This window comes from Eubalaena glacialis, chromosome 11 (genome assembly GCF_028564815.1).
Source record: "Eubalaena glacialis isolate mEubGla1 chromosome 11, mEubGla1.1.hap2.+ XY, whole genome shotgun sequence".
In the NCBI taxonomy this organism is placed as follows: Eukaryota; Metazoa; Chordata; class Mammalia; order Artiodactyla; family Balaenidae; genus Eubalaena; species Eubalaena glacialis.
The window spans coordinates 89,219,800-89,245,509 of NC_083726.1; the positions used below are offsets into that span (position 1 = coordinate 89,219,800).

Here is a 25,710-nt window from a genome sequence, read left to right on the forward strand (position 1 = left end):
GAGAATGTGATTAATCCTGCAGATCAGTTAGTAAGTCAGACAAATGAGCTTCCACTGATTTTTTTTTTCACTTGCATTTCATTAATTATTCATGAAGATGAGCATTTTTTGATATTTTTTTGACTTTGTATTTATTCAGTCAATTGTCATTTTTTAATTCATTGGCTATTTTTTCGAAGACGTGTGTCTGTTTCTTTTTTTTTTAATATTTTATTTATTTATTTATTCATTTATTTTGGTTACACTGAGTCTTAGTTGTGGCAGGCAGGCTCCCCAGTTGCAGCTCTCGGGCTCCTTAGTTGCAGCTTGCTGGCTCCTTAGTTGTGGCATGCGAACTCTTAGTTGCGGCATGCATGTGGGATCCAGTTCCCTGACCAGGGATCGAACCTGGGCCCCCTGCATTGGGAACGCAGAGTCTTACCCGCTGTGCCACCAGGGAAGTCCCAAGACGTGTGTCTGTTTCTTAATTATTTGTAGGAGTTCTTTACCTATTCACGTTAATCCATTGCTACATATGTGACAGTGTCGTTTCCTAACTTTGCTTATGATATCTTTCATTGTGCATGATTTTAAATTCTTTTTTTTCTTAATTAATTAATTTATTTATTTTTGGCTGCGTTGGGTCTTTGTTGCTGAGTGCAGGCTTTCTCTAGTTGCGGCAAGTGGGGGCCACTCTTCGTTGTGGTGTGCGGGCTTCTCATCGCCATGGCTTCTCTTGTTGCGGAGCACAGGCTCTAGGCGCGCGGGCTTCAGTAGTTGTGGCACATGGGCTCAGTAGTTGTGGCTCGCGGGCTCTAGAGCACTGGCTCAGTAGTTGTGGCACACGGGCCTAGTTGCTCCGCAGCATGTGGGATCCTCCCGGACCAGGACTCGAACCCGTGTCCCCTGCACTGGCAGGTGGATTCTTAACCACTGTGCCACCAGGGAAGTCCCTAATTTTAAATTCTTATGAAGTAAATTTGTCAGTATTTTTCTTCATGATATCTATTTTATGTATTGCTTCAAAAGACCTATCCCATCTATTTTTACTTTTAAAAGTTACGTAAGTCTTGGGTATTTCTCACTGACCCTTTGCCTATGTTTATTCCATGGAAAAAATAAGTAAGCATTTTTTAAAATAATACATTAGCTAGTAATAAACCTTCTTTATACACAAATCTTTTTTTATTCCCAATTTTGAAAACTCAGCATTTTTATACATGCTTTCATTTTATAATGTGGAATTACATGAAATTTTCTCTTGTTACCCAAGTTGGGCTAGATTTCCACTATCTCTTAAATTACTAATTTGATTGTAAATATCATTTTGCTTGCATATAGGATTAAACCTATGCTTGCCTTCTTAGCTCTTATTCATTGTAATAAAGCTAGAACAAAGACTGGTTTTAAAAGTGATGAAACATGAAAACTGTATGAAACCTATACACGTATATGCTTGGTAGAAAATCTAAGAAATGAAAATATAACCCAAGGGCATTAACAAAATCCCATTAATATTAAGAATGGTACTATAGTTTTTTAATGTTATTTACAAAAAACAGTTACAGTTTGAATATAAAGATCAAAATTTTAAATCATAAACTTCAATGGCAACTTTTCAGTTATTATTTTATTTGATTAAGACTCAGCATTTAACACTGTCAATCCCTCATTCCTTTTTGAAACTTTCTTCTTTTGGCCCAGAGTCTCCTGGCTCTTTTTCCATTTCTCTGACTCCTTCAGGTTTCTTCTGTTAAAAAAAAAAAAAATTATCTGCAACCTGTACCTTAAATGTTTATGTTCCCTAGATGCTTTCCTGGGACTTTTCTTATTTGACACCATCTCCTGACCCACCTCATCTACTCCTCTGGCTTCCACTAATGTGTGATCTGAGTGCTAATGACACAGCATCTCCAGACCTTATCTTTCCCTGGGTTCCAAACCACATGTCCGTCTATTTGCTAGACATCCCACTGAACTCAATATCAACTTATCTAAAAATGAACACATTATCTTCATTGCTGTTTTTTCTCTACTGTTCAGTCAGTTCTCCTTCTAAACTTGTTCTTTCTGCTGGGTTGGCAGGTAGGGTATGTGGTGGTTTAAGCATTGACTCTCAAGAGTAGCCAGGGGCTGGGTGTGAATCCCAGCAACCTAATTACCTGGGTGACCTTGGGCAAGATATTTTACCACTCTAAACCTCAGCTTTCCTTTAAACTGGAACTAATAGTCCTACTACAAAGAGTTGTTGTGAGAATGCAATCAGATAATCATACTATGCTTGCCCTGAAATAATAACTCACTCCTCTGTGAGTGGTAGTTCACCCAGGTAGTTTGACACCAAAATAGGAACAGAGACTTTGAACCTTCTTTCTTCCTTACTTCTCATGTTCATGCAGTCTTCAAGTCCTATTAATGCTGCTCTTAAAAGTGTCCTGGGGACTTCCCTGGTGGTCCAGTGGTAAAGAATCTGCCTTTCAATGCAGGGGACACAGGTTCAATCCCTGGTTGGGGCACTAAGATCCCACATGCCACGGGGCAACTAAGCCCGCATGCCACAACTACTGAGCTCATGCACCTCAACGAGAGAGTCCGCGTGCCACAAACTACAGAGCCCATGTGCTCTGGAGCCCGCGTGCCGCAACTGGAGAAGAGAAAACCTGCATGCCACAACTAAAGAGCAGCCCGTGCACCACAACGAAGAGCCAGAGCGCCACAACACAAGATCCCACATGCCTCAACGAAGATCCCGCGTGCCACAACTAAGACCCAACACAGCCAAAAAATAAATAAATAAATAAATATTTTTTTAAAAAAGTGTCCTGAATCTGCCTACATCTTGCTCTCCCTAATCATGATGCTGATCCCTGTCACCATCATCCTTTTAATCCAGCTGCCTCCTAATTAATCTCTCTGCCTCCATTCTTATCCACTCCTAATCCCAGTCTCTTCACAGCATCCAGCAAGACCTTTCCAATATCTGCCCTGCTTGCCTGCAGTATAAAGGACAAATCCCTTAATTTAATCTGCAAGACCCTTCTTAAGCTGGTTTTGTTTCTATGCCTGCTTCAAATCTCATCACCGAAGCAGTGACTGCCATAACTGTCTTGCAAAATCTTACTGTAAAACTAATACAAACTCATTATAAGAAATTTGAGAAATTAAGAAAGAAAAAAGGAAAAAAGCCCACAGTCCCTCTATTGTTATCATTTGGTTTTACTCTCTGATTTTTTTAATGCATACATGTACATAGCTGTCATCAAATTGAATATGTAGCTTTATGGGGATGTTTTGTTTTTAAAAAGCATGCCTAAATACATGCTTGTTGTTTAAAAAAATACAAAGTGGCATGCCCCATTCATACATTATAACCCCACCATTTCTCCCAAACCCCCTAGTTTCATTCCCTTCTTTATGTCTGTGAGCAGAAATGCATTAGATATTTTATTCAACTTTTTCAATAACATTGCCTCAAGCATTTTCTCATAACATTAAAAATATTTTGTAAACGGAACTCCCTGGTGGTCCAGTGGTTAGGACTCCACGCTTCCACTGCAGGGGCACGGGTTTGATTCCTGGTCGTGCCACTGCATGGCCAAAAAAAAAAAAAAAAAATATATATATATATATATATATATACATATTTTGTAAACTTCATTTTAATGGTGGCGTATTAATGGTCACAGTAGTAGCTATCATGTGTGGAATAACTACTCTGGGCCTAGCACACTGCTAATCTTGCACAATCCCCATTTGACTGATGAGGGAACTATATGACAAATAAAATGTCAGTTCAAACATTGCTGTGCCTCTCCTGTGGACACCTCAGTATATGGATATGTGACAATTAATCATTAACCAGTCTTCCCCCATCTTTGGACATTTATGGTTTCTTATTTTTCCATATTATAAATAATGTGGTTACTATTATCATGTTAGTTTGTGTCTGCATTTCAAATTATTTCCTAATGAAGTTTACTAAAAGTGAATATGTTTGAAGTTTTTGACACATATTGACAATTGCCTTCCTGAAAGGTTATACCAATTTGCAAGGAGAGATTAATTCTAATGGGAGGGAAGGGAGAGAAAGAAGGTGACACTTCACAGAGGAGGTGACATTTGAGCTGGCTTATGCAGGATGAGTAGGACTTTGCCAGAAGAAAAGCAGAGTGAGCAGAGCATTCCAGATAGGAAAGGAACTGAGAGCAAAGGCACCAGGCATGAGGGGGCCAACAGAGTTTGTTCCCTCAACTTATTTGCCACCAGAAACCCTCATCATTTAATTCTTTTAGAGTTGGCAGGGAAAAGAATCAGAACAGTCAAGGAGAAAGTTAAAATTCTAATATACGATTTTCCCCTTTCACATATTTAGAAACCATCTCAAATGAAGCTTTTTTAAAGTTCTGAGATGTTCGTGTTAGTCTGGTTGTTTCCTTTCCCAAAGGGGGAACAAATCCCCTGAGGATTCAGTATAACAAACATATGCAACCTCTCTGGTCCCACCTGTTTCCCTGAATTCAGAGGGGCAAGAACAGTGCATTTAACGTTGGACCTAATGTGAATAGGAGTCACTACCAACTGCCCTAGTTATAGGCAATGAGCAGAATATTATCACCTTCTTGTATTTGATATGATATATATCTATTTGATAAAATGGATAAAGGTAACTAAAATCTATTTTTAAATATGAGGTAGGTGCCAGATACTAGGGGGTCACATTCTACAATGAGCAGAGCCGTAGCTGGATTTCAGCATTTATCTGAGTATCAGGTGTCTGCAGTTCCTTCTTTCCAGACTGGAGCAAGTGCTGAAAGCCAAGGGGATAAAGGTGACAGGGTAAGGGAATGGGTTAGAGGGCTGTTAGCAGAAGACAGCCATTCATGCCACCCAGGCAGGGCAGTGGAGGCTTCCACTAGCCACTTCTCACTCATGCTATCATCACAGCTGGAAATGCAATTTAGCCAGGAGGCCATTTCACATCATATTTTGAAGAAGGCAACTTATTAGTTGTAAATTAAGTAATAAAATATTTCTATCGTCTAGCTGCCATTTATGAAGTCTAGAGCGTACGAATTCAACCATCATAAAACCTAACTATGAAATAGAAATTGACAGAATTAGTGAAACACATGAGTTACAGGCTGTTTTCAAATAAGTTGTGCCTTTCTGCTTTTAAGGAAGTGTAATAATAGGAATAGATGAAGTGATCAAATAGATGATCTGCTGGACCAGATCTTATTGGTAGCTATCATTATTAGCATTTTCATACAAATACATTAGAATGGCTTTAGACATAGCCCAACAAAATTGGGATAGCCAGTCTCCCAGTTGTTTCCTGTTCTGCAAATGTCTCCTCTGAAGGGAGCCAAAAGTGGAAGTATTCTTCCTTACTGCTGCCACTGAAGCCTTAAAGGGACCAAAAGAGTACTTTCCTCTTAAGGTTCTTGCAAGTTATTGATTAGAGAATGTACATAAAATTCTTAACACTATGCCTATACCTCCTAATGATAGAAGTGGGAGGAAGAGTTGTTATTTTGTTATTATTGTGGTTATTATTATGTTTATTATTTTTACTAGATTATTTTACAACCTTGACTTTTATTCCTGACTTGCTAGTCTACTCCCCAGTCCTAACAAAGGAAGATGTAAGATTGGAAGACAGTGTCTTAAATTCCATTTGTCTGTCTATGAGAGACATAGAAAATGTGAAATGTGCCACTGGACCAGGTGTGCAGCTCTCTCCTGAGTGGGAACTGTTGTGCAGTTAGGGCATCATTCATAAGTGATGAACATCATCTGAATGGGAAACTTATGTTCATTCACAGCAACTTAATTCCTAAAAATTTCTGCATTAAGATGGTGAAAATGACTGAGATCTTTACCAAAAGCTCTTACCAACTTAAAATTTTAATCAGATGCTAGTGGAACCCTCTGAGAAAGAAAGCCCTCAGTCTGCAACTTAACATTTCTCTTCAGCAGTGCTGCATCCTCCTCCTGATTTCTTTAGGTAACATTTGCAGCCTAAAACACAAAGTCACTTTATTCAGACTCATTATTTGGCCTCTTCTTAAACAGCCTTAGGTTTCAGAATCAAAACCTTCTATTTTTCTTTTTTATTCCTAGTTCTGACCCTCTGGTTCTTTCTCCAATATCATGCCCTTTCTTGCATATGTGTATAGAAGAAATATTTTTAAAATAGCACATTAAAAAGTGTAAAGTTATGTTATTTACCTAAAATGCTTGCATAATTTATTTCAATGTTTTTAAATACTGAAAGCAATTGATCATAAAAATAGCTTGCACTCTTCCAATTATAAAATAAATAAGTCATGGGAATGTAATGTACAGCATGGTGACTGTAAAAAGTTGCTAAGAGAATAGATCTTAAGAGTTCTTATCACAAGAAAAAAAATTAACTATGTGTGGTGATGGATGTTAAATAGACTTATGATCATTTTACGATATATACAGATATCGAATCATTATGTTCTGCACCTGAAACTAATACGTTATATGTCATTTATACCTCGATAAAAAAAAAAAATAGCTTGCATTTAAGGTTAGTTTTGCATTGCTACTACAGTTGCCATGGTAAATGAATTTTTATTTCTACTACTGATGGGAGTGATTTCTATTATTTATATTGACTGTATAGGACTTCCCTGGTGGCGCAGTGGTTAAGAATCCACCTGCCAATGCAGGGGACACGGGTTCAAGCCCTGGTCTGGGATGATCCCACATGCCGTGGAGCAACTAAACCCGTGTGCCACAATTACTGAGCCTGCACTCTAGAGCCCACGAGCCACAACTGCTGAGCCCATGTGCTGCAATTACTGAAGCCCGCGTGCCTAGAGCCTACGCTCTGCAATAAGAGAAGCCACCGCAATGGGAAGCTCACGCACTGCAACGAAGAATAGCCCCTGCTCGCTGCAACTAGAGAAAGCCTATGCGCAGCAACAAAGACCCAATCCAGCCAAAAATAAATAAATAAATAAAATATTATATTGACTGTATAGTTCTGTCCTGGAAAAAAATTCATGTAATGTAGTATTCTTCCATAAAACTTTATTTCTCTGATTCCCAGTTCTCTTCATCTTCATTATGATTAAGGCTTTTATTATTCAACTCTTTCTATCCACTTATCACTTATTCACCCTTTATCACTTAACTTTGCCCTTTAATTTTTTCATAGGTTTCAGTCTTAATTTCGCAGATTTATTCTAAGCTCCTTGATGAGAGATACTGCCTTAGAGCAGGGGTATATTGAACACTGGAGTCCCAGGTTGTGCCACACATTGATTGGTGGAAGTTATCAACGAAGTCGGTGAACTTCATCTGTTCATATTACGTTGAAGATTTTTAATGCCACATCAAAATTAATAAATATCTGAAATATGCATCTACTTCTTCCCCAGGTTAATCAGCTTCATGGCATCCCCAAGCTTCTACAGCTCCTAAAAATTCAGAATGAAGATATCCAGCGAGCTGTGTGTGGGGCCTTGAGAAACTTGGTGTTTGAAGATAATGACAACAAATTGGAGGTAGCTGAACTCAATGGAGTACCGCGGCTGGTCCAGGTGCTGAAGCAAACCAGAGACTTGGAGACTAAGAAACAAATAACAGGTAGTGCTTACTGACTATTACAGGAGGTAACGCAGTGCACCCCAGCCAGATGTGTTAATATCATCTGTTTTTTCTGAAGTTTCCTGGAACAAATGATTGATGGGCTCATTGTTATCTGAGAGGGCTTTCAAGGAACATTATTACTGCTGGCTTAGACCCCAGATTCGAGTCAAGTTTGAATTCCTTTTTTCTGAAGGGGAAATTATTCTGAGGCTTTTGGTTAATATTTTTAATTAGAAATTCTATGCAGCTTCCATCACCTGGACCTCTCTCAATACGAGCTTCCTAGCTTACCTGTCCCTCTACACCCCCAAAAAAGAAAAAAGCATGACTGGATATGTTTTTCAGTTCTCCATTTTATATTTCTACTCAAATACTGATTTGGAAAAATAAATATCTCCCTTCTGTGCATGGATTGGAAAACTAAAATAATCAGATAGAACTAAACTAATGGTTTTGATAATTCTTGAAGCATGGAGAAAGGAGGCCTAGTTTCATTTAAATGAATAGTACGTATGATAGAAGAGAAAATAGTTCATTGAAAATGAAATGAAAATGGTTCATCAGCTCTCTGCTAAAGCTCCATGAACACATTACAAAGAGTGCAAGAAACATCACTGAGTGTAATCATCAGTAGTATTGCCTTGGGGAAACTTTTAAGTATCTTCAGTGTCCCAGGTAGTAGACATTTTTAATTTATTCTCACAAAAACCTTAGGTTTTGAGGTATTTTTAGGTATTATTGGATATTAAATCTCAGTTTTACAGATGAGGAAACTAAGGTCCAAAGAAGTTAACCCTTTCTAATATATCATATAAAAGTTTTTTTTAATGATAATAGTTGACAGTCTTCATACTTATTTAAAAGAGGTACTCTATAAATATTGTTTAAGTTGAACTGAATATATGTTGCACTTTTGCCATCCTTTATTATACAACAGTATTCTTTTTTTCTATAAAAATGTTGTCATTATATCCTCTCTATCCATTTATATCTCAAAATATCACATTTTTCTATCTCAATATATTTTAATTTTATAAAACTATATGAAGGGTTGCACCGTACTACCCTTCTGCCAGCATGCTGTCATGTCCCATGAGAGATTTCCTTTCATATCCACGACTTACATTAAAATACCTACAGAAATTAAGAGTGATATCACTTATTCATTCATTCATTCATTCATTCAGCCAACATTTAGAGGGCAGCCTTCAAGTGCCAACCAGGGTGAATCACAGTCTAGAGAGATTGTGAATTTTATTTTCCATCTACTAAAACGTGAACAATTATGTGATGGTTGGCATTAAAAAAAAAACAAAAACAAAAAAACAGCAACCAAACCTCATGTTTAGAACCTAACATTTTCTTTATTAAAAAACAGTTATGAACCACGAAAGAGAATCAAACAGATTATTCTGTTTTACACTCAGAAAAGACTTCATGAAGGAGATATATTTCACCGTGGACCTTAAAAGAGGGTTAGGCTTTGGACTAGTGTTTTGAAGGAGTATGAAAGTTATTCCCAGCAAAGTGAAAATCACTAGCAAAGCAAAGAAGCTGCTGGTCATTCAGAGGAAACTTGGGTAATAGAGTGATAGAGGTTAGGGTGCGTGGTAGTCAGAAAGCTTGGGAGGATGTGTGGCTGTGTGTCAAGGAAATAATCCATTGTTTATGAACTTCCTCTTCTTTTGTGTAGGAAGAAGGAAACTAAGGACAGAGAATGTTCTGTGGTATTGATGCCACAGAAACCATCCAGTCTTCTTTAGATAATCTACAGAGCTGACAAATGGAGTTTGATTGTGCAGTTCCCAGGATTTCTAGTATAAGCTAAACATCCCTACCAGAAGGTGTTCATTACATATTAATTGAATTGAGTTGATAGTTGAATGTTTGATACAAATCCTACTAAATAACTTCCTTTAGCTCTATTAATGGAAGTGCTAAATAAGTGCTTTTTGGGCCTCAAAAATAAATTGTTGACTGATTTAGACATGTTTATATCTTTGTTTAGAAACACAAAGCGATACAGTAGAAACTAACACAACATTGTAAAACAACTATACCCCAATTTAAAAAAAAAAAAAAACACAAAGCGAGTAACCATATATGTAAATCTTTTCTTGTCTATTTTGTAAACATCTTTTTATCGAGCCTCTATTACAGGCTAGTCATAAGCTTGGGCTTTCCATTTTTTATCTCTGTTCTTCCTGACAGCTCCATAAGGTATGGTATTATTGACTTTTTACATATGACCAGTGTGAGGCTCAGGGGGTTAAGTGAGTTGCCCAAGGTTGCACAGCTAGCAAAGAACAAGGCCAGATTTGAACCCAGTATTATCTGGGTGTTTTGGTATATCAAAGTGGCTCCCACCTACTGTTTTGGGGGCAAAGAGTGACTCATTTTTACACTTCTTTGGGAAGGGGCTTTGTCTTTGAGATCTTGGATCAGAGAGCTCTCCCTTGCTCCTTTTCGGCCCTTCCTCTCTCTCCTCTTGCCACTGCCTGGATTCAAACCCTCTTCATCTCTCTGGTCTACTCTTGCAGTAATCTTGTGCCTGGCCTCTATGATTCAGTATTGCGCATTCCCAGTCTGTCCACCACTCTGCTTCTAGTGATTTCTTTCTAAAATAAAAATATTGTCCCTTTATTTTCTCCATTACCTATGTTGAAGTCTGTACTCTGTAGCATCTCACACAAAGATTTTATGATGTGAGCCTGGTGACCATTGGCAGCAGTGTCTCTTTTCATACCCTTTTAGCCCAGGCTCCGAAATCCTAAAGAATTTGCTGCTCTGTTCCATGTCTCATCTGTCTCGATACCTTTGCTTCTGCTGTTGTCTTGGAGTGGAATCCTTTTTCATACCTAGACCACCTGGTATAAACCTTCTCATTCTTCAATAGCTACTCAAGTATCACTTCTCTCTCTGAAGCACTTTCAAATACCATCCTTCTGTACTTTACTCTCAGGCCCCTCCTTTCCTCTCCGCAGAGTTTTGAAGGAAGGGGCTTCTCTGAACTACCTTTGTGTCCTTTCATATTAAGTTGCCACTTATTTTGTGCCAGTATGTTATTGCAGTAACAACTGTGGTACTCATATAAGTTTCTCAACAGCTGTGGATGCCTGACCAAATATAAAAAAAGAGTTTTATGGCCTGGGAATATCTAGATTACACACAAATGAGAGAATCAGGTGTGTTTTCAGATAAGACCCTGACTTTTCTGGCCAGGATATAAAAAACTAAACCATCTTTTTCTATATATGCATGAGAAGTTCAGCACCAGAGCTTTGTTCGCTGGGAAAGAAAGTCAACTCACTTAACTTTTCTGGCATGTTCAGTACCAGCCTAGGAGGGAAGCTCTTCCCTCTTCTAAAGAAAAGACTTCAGGATCAAAGACTTTCCTCCCATGAGTGTGTTCCCCCTCCCTTACCAAGTGAGTGTGGTTGTGTATTTAGTTGAAATGAAAACAGTACATACTAGTCGCAAAAGTTCATCTTTAAGGTCACTGAATAATGAGCACTTAACTGGAGTGAGTAGGGCTCTGCCTTGGGTTAAAACAGGTCATGATAACAATGAAGTAGGGTATTGTCCCTCTTCTGCAAATTACATAAGGAAGAGTCAGGGGATGATTGTCAATGAAATATGTTGAAAATGCATATTGATCTCTGCAAATTTTATGAAAATATTTAATTGGATTTCTGTATTTTCATAAAATACGAAAACATTTTACTATATAAAATATTCATTATGCACGTTCTTTAAATGTATAATTATTTTATTCTGCATTTGTAATGGTGCAACAAGGTACCTTGGGTTTATTTATAGTTTTGAATAAATGACCTTTGCTATCATGTGATATTCCATGTAAGACTTACAGAAGTTAGGTGAAAGGAGGAGTAGATCCATGCAAGGGAAATTGCAAAAACGTATATTCCTCCTGCTCTGTGATAATTTTGAAAAACAAGTTTAAAAAGAACCACTTCTCCTCCTCCTGCTCCTCCTTGAAGATTTAATCTCAAAATTTACAAGTTTTGCTACTAAACATTATACAGATTTAGTTAAATAACTATATTTCCAGTCCTAAAGAGCAATATTAATAAAACATGGGTTTCAATATCTATTAAATCCCTTTACTAGGTAGCTGCATTTTGTAGATATCAATTGGCAATAAGTTTCTGGATAATGCAGTTATCATTATCTTTCTTATAATTGCTAATTATTCAAAGTATATCCCTTACCAGAATCCAGTTCCCCTTCTTTTTGGCTAGAATGAGAACTTAGTGATAGAAAATTACAGACAGAACAGCTACAACAAAGAACTATAATAATAGAAATTTAGGCACTATGATTAAATTGACCGGAAGTTAAAGGTGAAACAAATGAAAATCCAAACCCTAAATATAATACAGTATCAGGGAATATAGAATCTAATCATTGAAAGGGACATCTATTTAGGGTCATCTAAACCATTAATTTCCCAATGTGAGAAATTGGAATCATATTTAAAGTATAAATTCCTGGAATTCATCCTGTGAGTCAGGCTTAGTAAATTTGTGGTGTGGCCCAGGAATATGTGATTCTAATTTGTCACTGGGCTCATTTGGTGACTGTTAGTCTCTTCGAACACTCTAGTTTTAAGATTAAACCCCCTTGTCGATATTTTGATAAAGGATGAGCTCATTTTTTTTTATTGGCTCCAGTGATAGTGCTGGATCTTATAAGCAGATCTTTCTGTTTTCTTCAAAGCTCTCTTAGAAGTTTATACTTTCACTGAGCCAAAATCTCCTTCCTCAGAATTTCCGCTCATTGGTCTGGTTTTGTCTTCTATAGCCACAGAAAATGATATGTAGTTGTTGAATTTGCATTTCTTTAGTTACTAGAGAGCCTGCATTCCTATGTATATTAGACTCTTTTAGCTTTGGGTTAATTTTTCTACTAGTAATTGAATTTTTAATGATTTATAAGAACTCTGTATATTAATGGTATTTAACCCTTTGTCCCATATCGGCATGCACATTTTCCCAATTTGTAATTGGTCATTTATTGATTTTGTATGTATGTGTGTGAGGGTGTGTGTGTATAAGTACAATCCCGAATCTCTAGTGAACATTTAAGCTCTTCCTTAGCTTTGTACCATACAGAAATTTGGCAAGCATGGCATTTCTGTACAATATCCTACATTAAAAATTCAAAAATTATACTAAAACTCCCCAAACCTTATACTTCTGTAGAAATAGTACAGCATGACAAGCTACAAAGGACATTGACTGTTGGAGGAAAATTCCACTCCCTTTGTTCAAACTAATCCTCTCTGGTTTTTATTGTAAGGTGTACTTTTCCTTTGAGTGCTCTGTGTGGTCCTTTTTAAAGAGAGAAAATATCATTATGCTTCACATTTTTAAGCCTCTGACAGGCAGAGACTGTTAATTTGTTTGCTTATTTAGGACAGGAAGCTTGTTTTTTTCTTTTCTTTTTAGCTTTCTTTTGTTGCTTAGTAACCAAAACTCAACCTCAGACCTGCCTTTCAATTGTTTTCAACCACCTTAGGAGTTTTTGGAGTTTTAATCTGTCTGTCCCCCTCCAGGGCCTCTTAAGATGAGGTGTGACCCATGAAGTCATTGTGTTGCAAAACCTGTGGCGGAGGGACACTGCTCATGACTAACCCCAAATGCCAGTTTGATCAGGAAAAGACCTTCTCATCAACCAGAATTCTAGTCCTCACGAAGCACTAGACCCAGCATTGTTCTGTCTAATGGCAGCTAGATGTAAGCTATGGTGGAAATTTGGTTATTTAAAAAATTAGTTACTCGTACACAAAATAAACTGTTTAAGCCCAAAAGACTACATTAGGCCTAGGGTGTGCTAATTGATGGGCCAAATACAAGTATGGTTGATTAACTACTAAGCTTTAACCATACAGACTATTATTTCAGTCGTTAATATCAGGGGAGGTGATATCACCATGTAATTCTGGCAAGACCACCTTGTTTGCTTTTTTCATAAAGTGGACTGTCCTGTATATCTGTGCTTCCTCTGACCTTCATGCAGATGAAGCAGTAAATTTAAGAGGTAAGAATTAACTGACTGGGCGGTGGGGGCATAAATAGGAAGAAAATGAAGATCCCTCCTCTTTCTGTCCCCTCTCTGTTTCTCCTTTCCTGGATGATAGCGAGTTAGAGTAACTTACTGAAGAATGAATGATGGCAAAGCAACTTGACACCTGCTGGGAGTCACTGGAATAGCAAGCAATAGGGGTATAGTCCTTCCACTGAATCAGAGGTACTTGAGCACCAAATTTGTGAGAAAAACAAATCCTAAGTGTATATGCCACTTTGTATTCTCTCTCAGTACCCAGCTTCAGTCCCTGTCTCACAAATGCCCTGGGAAATACAGTATTCTGTTATCTTAATTTCTTCCTGAGTTGGCTTATATGGCCTTTCTTTTTAATTGTGGGTGGAGGGGATTCAAGAGGAATAGGAAAGTTAAGTGAGTAAATGTGGTACCAGTCTTAGACCAATGCTTAGGCCATGCAAGTTGGCAGGTAGATAAAATGCTTTTGTCTCTCCTTCTCTGCCAAACTGTAATATAAGAAGTAGATGAGGTAGAGCCAGCATAAATTCTGGGAGGACATAAAGTCTGCCATTGGGTAGGAGTTAATAAATATTAATTGGTGATGTTGAGCAGCCTACTGTTGACAGGCATAGGCAAAAGCTTTCTAGAGGCTCTTCCTGCTGTTATTGGAAGGCAGATGTCAGGTGGGAGTTGCAGGTAGTGGGGAGCAGGAGGCAGGCAGAGATGTCCTTAGATATGTATGTATCTAAGGGAGAAAACTATGACTTTTAAAATGCTGAACTCTTAATTACAACAGGATCATTTCAGACTTTCCTGTTGGTGAGCCCAGAATTTATTATACTAATAAGTCAGCTTTGTGGTAGGGTCTTTTAAGAGAAACAGCAATAAGGATTTTTGGCATTCATTTATGTTCTTGATTAAACATGTATAGTTTTACATTGTAAGTTCTCTTTCTTCCTCTCTCTCTCTATGTATATGTGTGTGTATACATATATATATATATATTTTAAACATCTTTATTACAGTATAATTGCTTTACAATGGTGTGTTAGTTTCTGCTTTATAACAAAGTGAATCAGTTATACATATACATATGTCCCCATATCTCTTCCTTCTTGCATCTCCCTCCCTCCCACCCTCCCTATCCCACCCCTCTAGGTGGTCACAAAGCACCAAGCTGACCTCCCTGTGCTATGTGGCTGCTTCCCACTAGCTATCTATTTTACGTTTGGTAGTGTATATAAGTCCATGCCACTCTCTCACTTTGTCCCCCAGCTTACCCTTCCCCCTCCCCGTGTCCTCAAGTCCATTCTCTAGGAGGTTTGTGTCTTTATTCCCGTCTTGCCCCTAGGTTCTTCATGACCTTTTTTTTTTTTTTTAGATTCCATATATATGTGTTAGCATACGGTATTCGTTTTTCTCTTTCTGACTTACTTCACTCTGTATGACAGACTCTAGGTCCATCCACCTCACTACAAATAACTCAATTTCATTTCTTTTTATGGCTGAGTAATATTCCATTGTCTCACCACTAGTATACATATATATATATTTTTAAATTATTCTTATGGAACAGCTTCCATTGCCATCTAATGAGGTCTAAACAGGTTCTTTCCCTTGGGAAAAGGGCTGTCTCCTCCTACCTTGTTGTTTTTTTTTCCTTTTATAACTAGCCATAGCTCTAGGGGTGATGGTCTTAACTGATCTTTTCAGCAGTCATTTTGACCCAACCCTGCACTGTTTTGATGGTACTCTTTGCTTTTCTAGGTTTGCTGTGGAATTTGTCCTCTAATGACAGACTTAAGAATCTCATGGTAATAGAAGCCTTGCTTATCCTGACTGAGAATATCATCATCCCCTTTTCGGGGTGGCCAGAAGGAGACTACCCCAAAGCGAATGGTTTGCTCGATTTTGATATATTCTACAATGTCACAGGATGCCTAAGGTAATACCACTCTACAACCGCCCTCAATCTTTTCTCTGTACACTTTAAATATTGCATCCAGATCTGTCTAAAACTCTACCAATTACCTGGAGATACGGTAAAAATTATAAAGATCACTCTAAATACTAGAAGCACAATGTAGAAAGAGTATTTTTTCCAGACATGTTTGATTCCAGAAGCTACCCACATTAGCTCATGAGAGAGAGCATGTCTTCCAATAAAGAAACTAGAAATCCAATCCGAACACCTAGAAGTCCAGGCACACTGGCCTTCCCTATCTCACAGGATTTAAGCCAGGCTCCATGGTGTATTTTTAGTTCACAAAAATATAATTTAATGACATGATTAAAAAAATAGTTTTGAACCTGCTGTTTTTAAATAGGCAACAAAGCCTAAAAGGATAGAATGTCTTGCCACAAGAATAGCTTACAAAAAACGTTAGTTTGATCAGCATTTCTAAATATTGGGATGAAAAACTGCTAGAAATGTTTTCTCCCCTGGGCTGTCAGATGCCAGCTAAACCAAGAGGAAATAGAAACACATGCAGGAGGAAGAAACGTTAGTCTCAACTTTTGTAGAAGTGTGCCTCTCAAGCTTTCTTATATATATTTGAAAATAATCATTGTCCTTTATGTCCAAGGATTAAAAGAAACCGGATAGATATGTAATTAAAATTAGGCAGCCCAGAATAAGTTCGGTCATATTCTGCCTTTTGATCTTTTCTCTAGTTTCACAGTTCACTTTTTGAGGGAATCTGTTTGGATGATAACAGAGGGAATTTATTATGGTAAGATGTTTATCTTATCTCCACAGTTAATCACACAGTAATGCATATCAAATGCCAGTTTTTTATAAAGAATTATGTTAGCGACTGAGAGTTTTACAAAGATGAATAAGAAAATTCTTGACTAACCTTTAATCTAGCAGGGGATGCAGATGAGCAAATAAACTAGAATGCAATGAAATATGTTAGAGCAGTGATTCTCAAAGCGTGGCCCCTGGACTAGTAGCATGTACATTACCTGGAACTTATTAGAATTCTCAGATTTCACCCCAGACCTACTAAATCAGAAGTTTCAGGAACACGTGTCAGGAACAAGTGAAGTGCTGCAGGAATGCAGAACAAAGGACTGTTCATGCCAGCTGAGTGGGATCAGAGCTGCCAAATGAGCTGGGCTTTGGTGGGCTATTTCAGTAGACAGAAATTCTCTAGGTAGTATCCCTTGAAATTTATCTGCTGTACAGTCCACTAGAACTGCTTTTCTCTTTTTTTAACGTCTTTATTGGAGTATAATTGCTTTACAATGTAGTTGGTTTCTGCTGTATAACAAAGTGAATCAGCTATATGCATACGTATATCCCCATATCCCCTCCCTCTTGCGTCTCCTTCCCACCCTCCTTATCTCACCCCTCTAGGTGGTCGCAAAGCACCGAGCCGATCTCCCTGTGCTATGCGGCTGCTTCCCACTAGCTATCTGTTTTACATTTGGTAGTGTCTATATGTCAGTGTTACTCTCTCACTTCATCCCAGCTTACCCTTCCCCCTCCCCGTGTCCTCAAGTCCATTCTCTACATCTGTGTCTTTATTGCTGTCCTGCCCCTAGGTTCATCAGAACAATTTTTTTTTTAGATTCCATATATATGTGATATGGTATTTGCTTTTCTTTTTCTGACTTACTTCACTCTGTATGACAGACTCTAGGTCCATCCACCTAACTACAAATAACTCAGTTTCGTTTCTTTTTATGGCTGAGTAATAGTCCATTGTATATATGTGCCACATCTTCTTTATCCATTCATCTGTCAATGGACACTTAGGTTGCTTCCATGTCCTGGGTATTGTAAATAGTGCTGCAGTGAACATTGTAGTACATGACTCTTTTTGAATGATGGTTTTCTCAGGGCATATGCCCAGTAGTGAGATTGCTGGGTCATATGGTAATTCTACTTTTAGTTTTTTAAGGAACCTCCATACTGTTCTCCATAGTGGCTATATCAATTTACATTCCCACCAACAGTGCAAGAGGGTTCCCTTTTCTCCACACCCTCTCCAGTGTTTATTGTGTGTAGATTTTTTGATCATGGCCATTCTGACCAGTGTGAGGTGATACCTCATGGTAGTTTTGATTTGCATTTCTCTAATGATTAGTGATGTTGAGCATCTTTTCATGAGTTTGTTGGCAATCTGTATATCTTCTTTGGAGAAATGTCTATTTAGGTCTTCTGCCCATTTTTGGATTGGGTTCTTTGTTTTTTTGATATTGAGCTGCATGAGCTGCTTGTATATTTTGGAGATTAATCCTTTGTCAGTTGCTTTGTTTCCAAATATGTTCTCCCATTCTGAGGGTTCTCTTTTCGCCTTGTCTGTGGTTTCCATTGCTGTGCAAAAGCTTTTAAGTTTCATTAGGTCCCATTTGTTTAGTTTTGTTTTCATTTCCATTTCTCTAGGAGGAGGTCAAAAAGGATCTTGCTGTGATTTATGTCATAGAGTGTTCTGCCTGTGTTTTCCTCTAAGAGTTTGATAGTGTCTGGCCTTACATTTAGGTCTTTAATCCATTTTGAGTTTATTTTAGTGTATGGTGTTAGGAAGTGTTCTAATTTCATTCTTTCAATGTAGCTGTCCAGTTTTCCCAGCACCACTTATTGAAGAGGCTATTTTTTCTCCATTGTATATTCTTGCCTCCTTTATCAAAGATAAGGTGACTATATGTGTGTGGGTTTATCTCTGGGCTTTCTATCCTGTTCCATTGATCTATATTTCTGTTTTTATGCCAGTACCGAACTGTCTTGATTACTGTAGCTTTGTAGTATAGTCTGAAGTCTGGGAGCCTGATTCCTCCAGCTCCATTTTTCTTCTCAAGATTGCTTTGGCTATTCGAGGTCTTTTGTGTTTCCATACATATTCTGAAATCTTTATTTCTAGTTCTGTGAAAAATGCCATTGGTAGTTTGATAGGGATTGCATTGAATCTGTAGATTGCTTTGGGTAGTACAGTCATTTTCACAATGTTGATTCTTCCAATCCAAGAACATGGTATATCTCTCCATCTGTTTGTATCATCTTTAATGTCTTTTATCAGTGTCTTATAGTTTTCTGCATACAGGTCTTTTGTCTCCTTAGGTAGGCTTATTCCTAGGTATTTTATTCTTTTTGTTGCAATGGTAAATGGGAGTGTTTCCTTAATTTCACTTTCAGATTTTTCATCATTAGTGTATAGGAATGCAAGAGATTTCTGTGCATTAATTTTGTATCCTGCTACTCTACCAAATTCATTGATTAGCTCTAGTAGTTTTCTGGTAGCATCTTTAGCGTTCTCTATGTATAGTATCATGCCATCTGCAAACAGTGACAGCTTTACTTCGTCTTTTCCGATTTGGATTCCTTTTATTTCTGTTTCTTCTCTGATTGCTGTGGGTAAAACTTCCACAACTGTATTGAATAATAGTGGTGAGAGTGGGCAACCTTTTCTTGTTCCTCATCTTAGTGGAAATGGTTTCAGTTTTCACCATTGAGGACAATGTTGGCTGTGGATTTGTCATATATGGCCTTTAGTATGTTGAGGTAAATTCCCTCTATGCCCTTTCTGGAGGGTTTTTATCATAAATGGATGTTGAATTTTGTTGAAAGCTTTTTCTGCATCTATTGAGATGATCATATGGTTTTTATTCCTCAATTTGTTAACACGGTGTATCACATTGATTGATTTGCATATACTGAAGAATCCTTGCATTCCTGGGATAAACCCCACTTGATCATGGTGTATGATCCTTTGAATGTGCTGGTGGATTCTGTTTGCTACTATTTTGTTGAGCATTTTTGCATCTGTGTTCATCAGAGATATTGGTCTGTAGTTTTCTTTTTTTGTGACGTCTTTGTCTGGTTTTGGTATCAGGGTGATGGTGGCCTCGTAGAATGAGTTTGTGCGTATTCCTCCCTCTTCTATATTTTGAAAGAGTTTGAGAAGGACAGGTGTTAGCTCTTCTCTAAATGTTTGATAGAATTCGCTTGTGAAGCCATCTTCTCCTGGACTTCTGTTTATTGGAAGATTTTTAATCACAGTTTCAATTTCAGTGCTTATGATTGGTCTGTTTATATTTTCTATTTCTTCCTGGTTCAGTCTCAGAAGGTTGTGCTTTTCTAAGAATTTGTCCATTTCTTACAGGTTGTCCATTTTATTGGCATATAGTTGCTTGTAGAAATCTCTCATGATCCTTTGTATTTCTGCAGTGTCAGTTGTTACTTCTCCTTTTTCATTTCTAATTCTGTTGATTTGAGTCTTCTCCCTTTTTTTCTTGATGAGTGTGGCTAGTGGTTTATCAATTTTCTTTTATTTCTCAAAGAATCAGCTTTTAGTTTTATTGGTCTTTGCTACTGTTTCCTTCATTTCTTTTTCATTCATTTCTGATCTGATCTTAATGATTTCTTTCCTTCTGCTAACTTTGGGGTTTTTTTGTTCTTCTTTCTCTAATTGCTTTAGGTGTAAGGTTAGGTTGTTTATTTGAGATGTTTCTTGTTTCTTGAGGTAGGATTGTATTGCTATAAATTTCCCTCTTAGAACTGCTTTTGCTGCATCCCATAGGTTTTGGGTCATCGTGTTTTCATTGTCATTTGTTTCTAGGTATTTTTTGATTTCCTCTTTGATTTCTTCAGTGATCTCTTGGTTATTTAATACTGTATTGTTTAGCCTCCATGTGTTTGTATTTTTTACAGTTTTTTTCCTGTGATTGATATCTAGTCTCATAGCATTGTGGTCAGAAAAGATACTTGATAACGATTTCAATTTTCTTAAATTAACCAAGACTTGATTTGTGACCCAAGATATGATCTATCCTGGAGAATGTTCCATGAGCACTTGAGAAGAAAGTGTATTCTGTTGTTTTTTGATGGAATGTCCTATAAATGTCAATTAAGTCCATCTTGTTTAATGTGTCATTTAAAGCATGTGTTTCCTCATTTATTTTCATTTTGGATGATCTGTCCTTTGGTGAAAGTGGGGTGTTAAAGTCCTCTACTATTTTTGTGTTACTGTTGATTTCCTCTTTTGTTGCTGTTAGTATTTGCCTTATGTACTGAGGTGCTCCTATGTTGGGTGCATAAATATTTACAATTGTTATATCTTCTTCTTGACTGATCCCTTGATCATTATGTAGTGTCCTTCTTTGTCTCTTGTAATAGTCTTTATTTTATAGTCTACTTTGTCTGATATGAGAATTGCTACCCCAGCTTTCTTTTGATTTCCATTTGCATGGAATATCTTTTTCCATCCCCTCACTTTCAGTCTGTATGTGTCCCTAGGTCTGAAGTGGGTCTCTTGTAGACAGCATATATATCGGTCTTGTTTTTGTATCCATTCAGCCAGTCTGTGTCTTTTGGTTGGAGCATTTACTCTAGTTACATTTAAGGTAATTATCGATATGTATGTTCCTATTACCATTTTCTTAATTGTTTTGGGTTTGTTTTTGTAGGTCTTTTCCTTCTCTTGTGTTTCCTGCCTTGAGAAGTTCCGTTAGCATTTGTTGTAAAGCTGGTTTGGTGGTGCTGAATTCTCTTAACTATTACTTGTTTGTAAAGCTTTGGATTTCTCTCTCAAATATGAATGAGATCCTTACTGGGTAGATTACTCTTGGTTGTAGGTTTTTCCCTTTCATCACTTTAAATATGTCCTGCCACTCCCTTCTGGCTCTCAGAGTTTCTGCTGAAAGCAGCTGTTAACCTTATGGGGATTCCCTTGTATGTTATTTGTTGTTTTTCCCTTGTGCTTTTAATATTTTTTCTTTGTATTTAATTTTTGGTAGTTTGATTAATATGTGTCTCGGCATGTTTCTCTTTGGGTTTATCCTATATGGTGCTCTCTGTGCTTCCTGGACCTGATTGACTATTTCCTTTCCCATGTTAGGGAAGTTTTCGACGATAATCTCTTCAAATATTTTCTCATACCCTTTCTTTTTCTCTTCTTCTGGGACCCCTATAATTTGAATGTTGGTGCGGTTAGTGTTGTCCCAGAGGTCTCTGAGACTGTCCTCAATTCTTTTCATTCTTTTTTCTTTTTTCTGCTCCCTGGCAGTATTTCCACCATTTTATCTTCCAGCTCACTTATCTGTTCTTCTGCCTCAGTTATTCTGCTATTAATGCCTTCTAGAGTCTTTTTAATTCAGTAATTGTGTTGTTCATCACTGTTTGTTTGCTCTTTAGTTCTTCTAGGTACTTGTTTTTTGTATTTTCTCCATTCTGTTTCTGAGATTTTGGATCATCTTTGCTGTCATTACTCTGAATTCTTTTTCAGGTAGTTTCCCTATTTCGTCTTCATTTTTTTGGTCTTGTAGGTTTTTACCTTGCTCCTTCATCTGTAAGATATTTTTTTGTCGTTTCTTTTTTTTTTTTTTGATGGGTGGTGCTGTATTCCTGTCTTACTGGTTGTTTGGCCTCAGACGTCCAGCACTGGAGTTTGCAGGCAGTTGGATAGAGCTGGGTCTTGGTGCTGAGATGAGGACCTCCAGGAGACCTCACTCCGATTGATATTCTCTGGGGTCTGAGGTTCTCTGTTAGTCCAGGGGCTTGGACTCGGAGCTCCCACCACATGAGCTCAGGCCCAACCTCTGGCCTGGAAACCAAGATCCCGCAAGCTTTGTGGTGCAGTAAAAAAAAAAAAAAGAAAGAAAGAAAGAAAAAAAGAAGCAGTACAATATCAAGAATAAAAAACAAAATAAAATTAGAAAGATAAAAAATATATTAGGAAAAATAAAACTATAATTAACAACCGATCGCTGGGGGTTCCTCCTGTCCCCTTAGATGTCCATGTGCCCCCACCAGTGCCTGGTAAGTGCCCTAGTTTTGTGGAGACGTGAATTCCACGTCCTCCTAGTATGCCATCTTGACTCCACCTACTTGGAACCGCTTTTTAATGTATTTTTTATTCATTAAAACATTTTGATTCATTTAAAAACATTTTGCATCTTATAATTTTTCTGTCGCTCCCATTGCCTTACCATGTGCAACAGAGTTCTTAGCATGGCAGACTCTGGACTCTTTCAATTGAATATGGCAGATACACAATTCAGAGTTCCTTAAATCAAGTGGCTCATTTGGCTGAGATGTTGATGGTCACTTGTGGAAGTGAAAGAAGTGCACCAGCAACCATGGCCTCAAGGACTGGGACAGAAATTCAGCATCTCTAGGACTCAGTCTCCTATTTACAGGCATACCTCGGAGATATGGATTCGGTTCTAAACCACCGCAATAAAGTGAATATTGCAATGAAGGAAGTCACACGATTTTTTCGGTTTCCCAGTGCTTATTTAAGTATGTTTACATTATGCTACAGTCTATTAAGTGTGCAATGGCATTATGTCTTAAAGAAATCAATATACATACCTTAATTTAAAAATACTTTATTACTAAAAAATGCTAACCATCATCTAACAACACAGGGTTGCCACAAACCTTCAATTTGTTAAAAAAAAAAAATGCAATGTCTGTGAAGCTCAATAAAGCAAAGCACAATAAAACGAGGTATGCCTATATATCTCATCTCTGCTTACTCGTCCTCTTTGGAGACTACTGGGCTCATTCTCTAAAAATGCAAACAAGCCTTCTCCACGTAGCTGATCCCTAAATCACAGGCAGCCCTTGCTTAGCCACCCAGCAGAAAAAGTGCACTTCTTTCTTTAAATGTCAATCCCCTGGAAGGTTTAACCCTGACCCTGCTTCTGAAAGTTGTGTATCGTTTGAGCCTCTGTCCCCTAGATTGACCAGACCTGGATCAGATACTTGCTTCATGGCAACAATGGCAACAAGGTCTGTTAAAGTAGCAAGAGGGAGGGGAACACTTGCTGGACAAACAAAACAAAAATAGTAGAAGACACCTTCCTCAATTACAGCATATGCAACCTTTCTCAGTCTATCCACAACCTTCTTTACAATCTTACTTCCCATTTTCCCGCAAACATACTCCAAAGTACAAGCAAGCTACAAAGTACTTGCTTTCCTTAGATATTGTAGGTAATTTCATATAGCCAAGGCTTTATTCAATTTTGCTGCCTGGTAAACATTTTCTATTATCTGCCTACTGATTACTTAATCTCCTAATCATATAATAGCAAAGATAAAGTTCATCTTTTATGTAAAACATTTTCCTGCCTCAGGCAAAAGCCATTACTTGTTTTTAAGAATTCAAACAGGACTTTTTACAGGTAAGTCACCTCTGTACAGACTTTGTATTACATTACTATTTTTATGGGAAGTTGTTTACATACCTTTTTTATTAGATTGTGAACTCTAAGAGCTAAGCCTATGCATTTTTCTAATCTCTAATTCCTAGCACATAGCAAGGTTTCTGACATATAGTAAGCAAGTATAAAGTATTTGAGTGAAATGAGTAATGAACGAGTGAGCAAATGAAAATCCATTACGAATTAGGTGGATAATCATGTCTGGCAAGGTATCAAATTTGTGATGGAAAGTAATCAAACAGAAGTTGGAAACATTAGCTAAAGCCAGACTGAGGGGGCCTTATAAATCATGTTAAGGAGTTAATATTTTTCTTCTGTAAGCAAAGTTAGTAGCGTGGGGAGGATAGAAATATAAGTTCTGCATGAAGAAGAAAAATTATAATATCAACATGAAAGGTGTATTGGGAAGGTGGAAATCTAAAAGTAAAGATGTTGGTTACAGTTCTTTTCCTGTAGTCTCCTTTTATGAACAAGGAATAACAGACTTGCATGGTTTGGGTGAAGCAGTGCCCTCGTTGGCACACATTTTTCAGGTATGTTATTGCCTGAATCCACTCCCATCATAATGACACCATTTTAAACAGTGTTTGCAAAGTCAATCCAAACCACTGATTTGAACTACTTTCAGAAGCAGACTATTGCAAAATATTTGGGAAATTGAGCATCATAGTATTTGCTTACTAAAATATCTATTCTTATTTCATCTGTATATCTAATTTATAATAATAATAGCTAATATTTACGTTGTAAAAACTGTTCAGAATGCTTTATGAGGATTTCCTCAGTTTATTCTCAGAGCAACCCTTGTAAAGTAGGCCTTCCCATTTTTATAGATAAGGAAACTGGAGCTCAGAGAGGTTAAGAGATTTTCCCAACATCATACAGCTAGTAAGAGACAAAGCTGGAATTCTAATCCAGGAAGGCTGTCTCCAGGGCCAAGCTCTTCATCAGTGTGCTGGATACATTGATATTAGTCACATGTCTACAGACTGCTCTGCTGTGGATTAAGCCTCTGCCCTTCACAGTCTCGCAACCTTGCAGGGTCAGGTAGGCCAGTGTATAGTCACGTTCAGGTCTCATTATGGGCATTGTGTCTGCATTTCAGTGTTGTCTTTTTTTAGGAGTCCTATGCAGGTGGAACTCTGCACTACATTTCCTATTAACAGAGAAGATAGAAAGCATAAGAACTGGGAGATCTTTCCAAGAGAGGAGATGGCTTTGTAGACAACTTTGGGTAGATGTTGTCACAATGAGTATAAAAGTCAGTAAGGAGATGTGAGTTAGAAAGGGACCTGTAGGGAACCTGTAATCAAATAGTCTCAATTTTCACGACAATAGAGCTGTCTTCTGAATAGTTGCTTATTTCTGACTCCAAGTTACTCTAAAAAGATTTTAGGACAGGTGTTGACTAGCTCTAATAAGAGTGAATCTTAACTGCATAAAAATAAATGTTAGCAAATATTGTAACTGCTACAAGTTCATTGGAGGTATGGCCTCCCCCACTGGGTGTAGAGCCAACAGTGAACTGGCCACATGAGTAGTATTTTGGGCATTGTGGTTGACTTAGGTTAGTGTAGCTAAATTCCTTCAGTCTACTTTGAAGTAGAACTTCTGCATAGACCAGTGACTTTGTCCCTTTACTAACTTGACAGTGAGATCAGTTCTGAGAGGGACTTCCCTGGTCTTTATATAGCAGTGGTGCAGAGTGAATCTGCTCAGCAGGTAAAATCTTTGCTTCATTAATGAACTTGTGACAGTGACTCCAGTTCTGCCCACCTGGAGCTGCTACAGTGCGATCGCATTCAGACAGGAGAACATGCACAGCTTATCCTTCGAAAACTGTCGGATACACCATATCTGTCAGGT

At 37.7% G+C, this 25,710-nt stretch overlaps 1 protein-coding gene across 2 annotated transcripts in view; it reads left to right on the forward strand.

The window, feature by feature from the left end:
* PKP2 (plakophilin 2) overlaps positions 1–25,710 on the forward strand; it is an 83,765-nt gene that overhangs the window by 31,376 nt on the left and 26,679 nt on the right. For both annotated transcript variants that reach the window (XM_061204150.1, XM_061204149.1), the window contains exons 5-6: positions 7,395–7,602; positions 15,439–15,616. In XM_061204150.1, the coding sequence (XP_061060133.1) occupies positions 7,395–7,602; positions 15,439–15,616 (386 nt within the window). The remainder of the gene's footprint in view (positions 1–7,394; positions 7,603–15,438; positions 15,617–25,710) is intronic.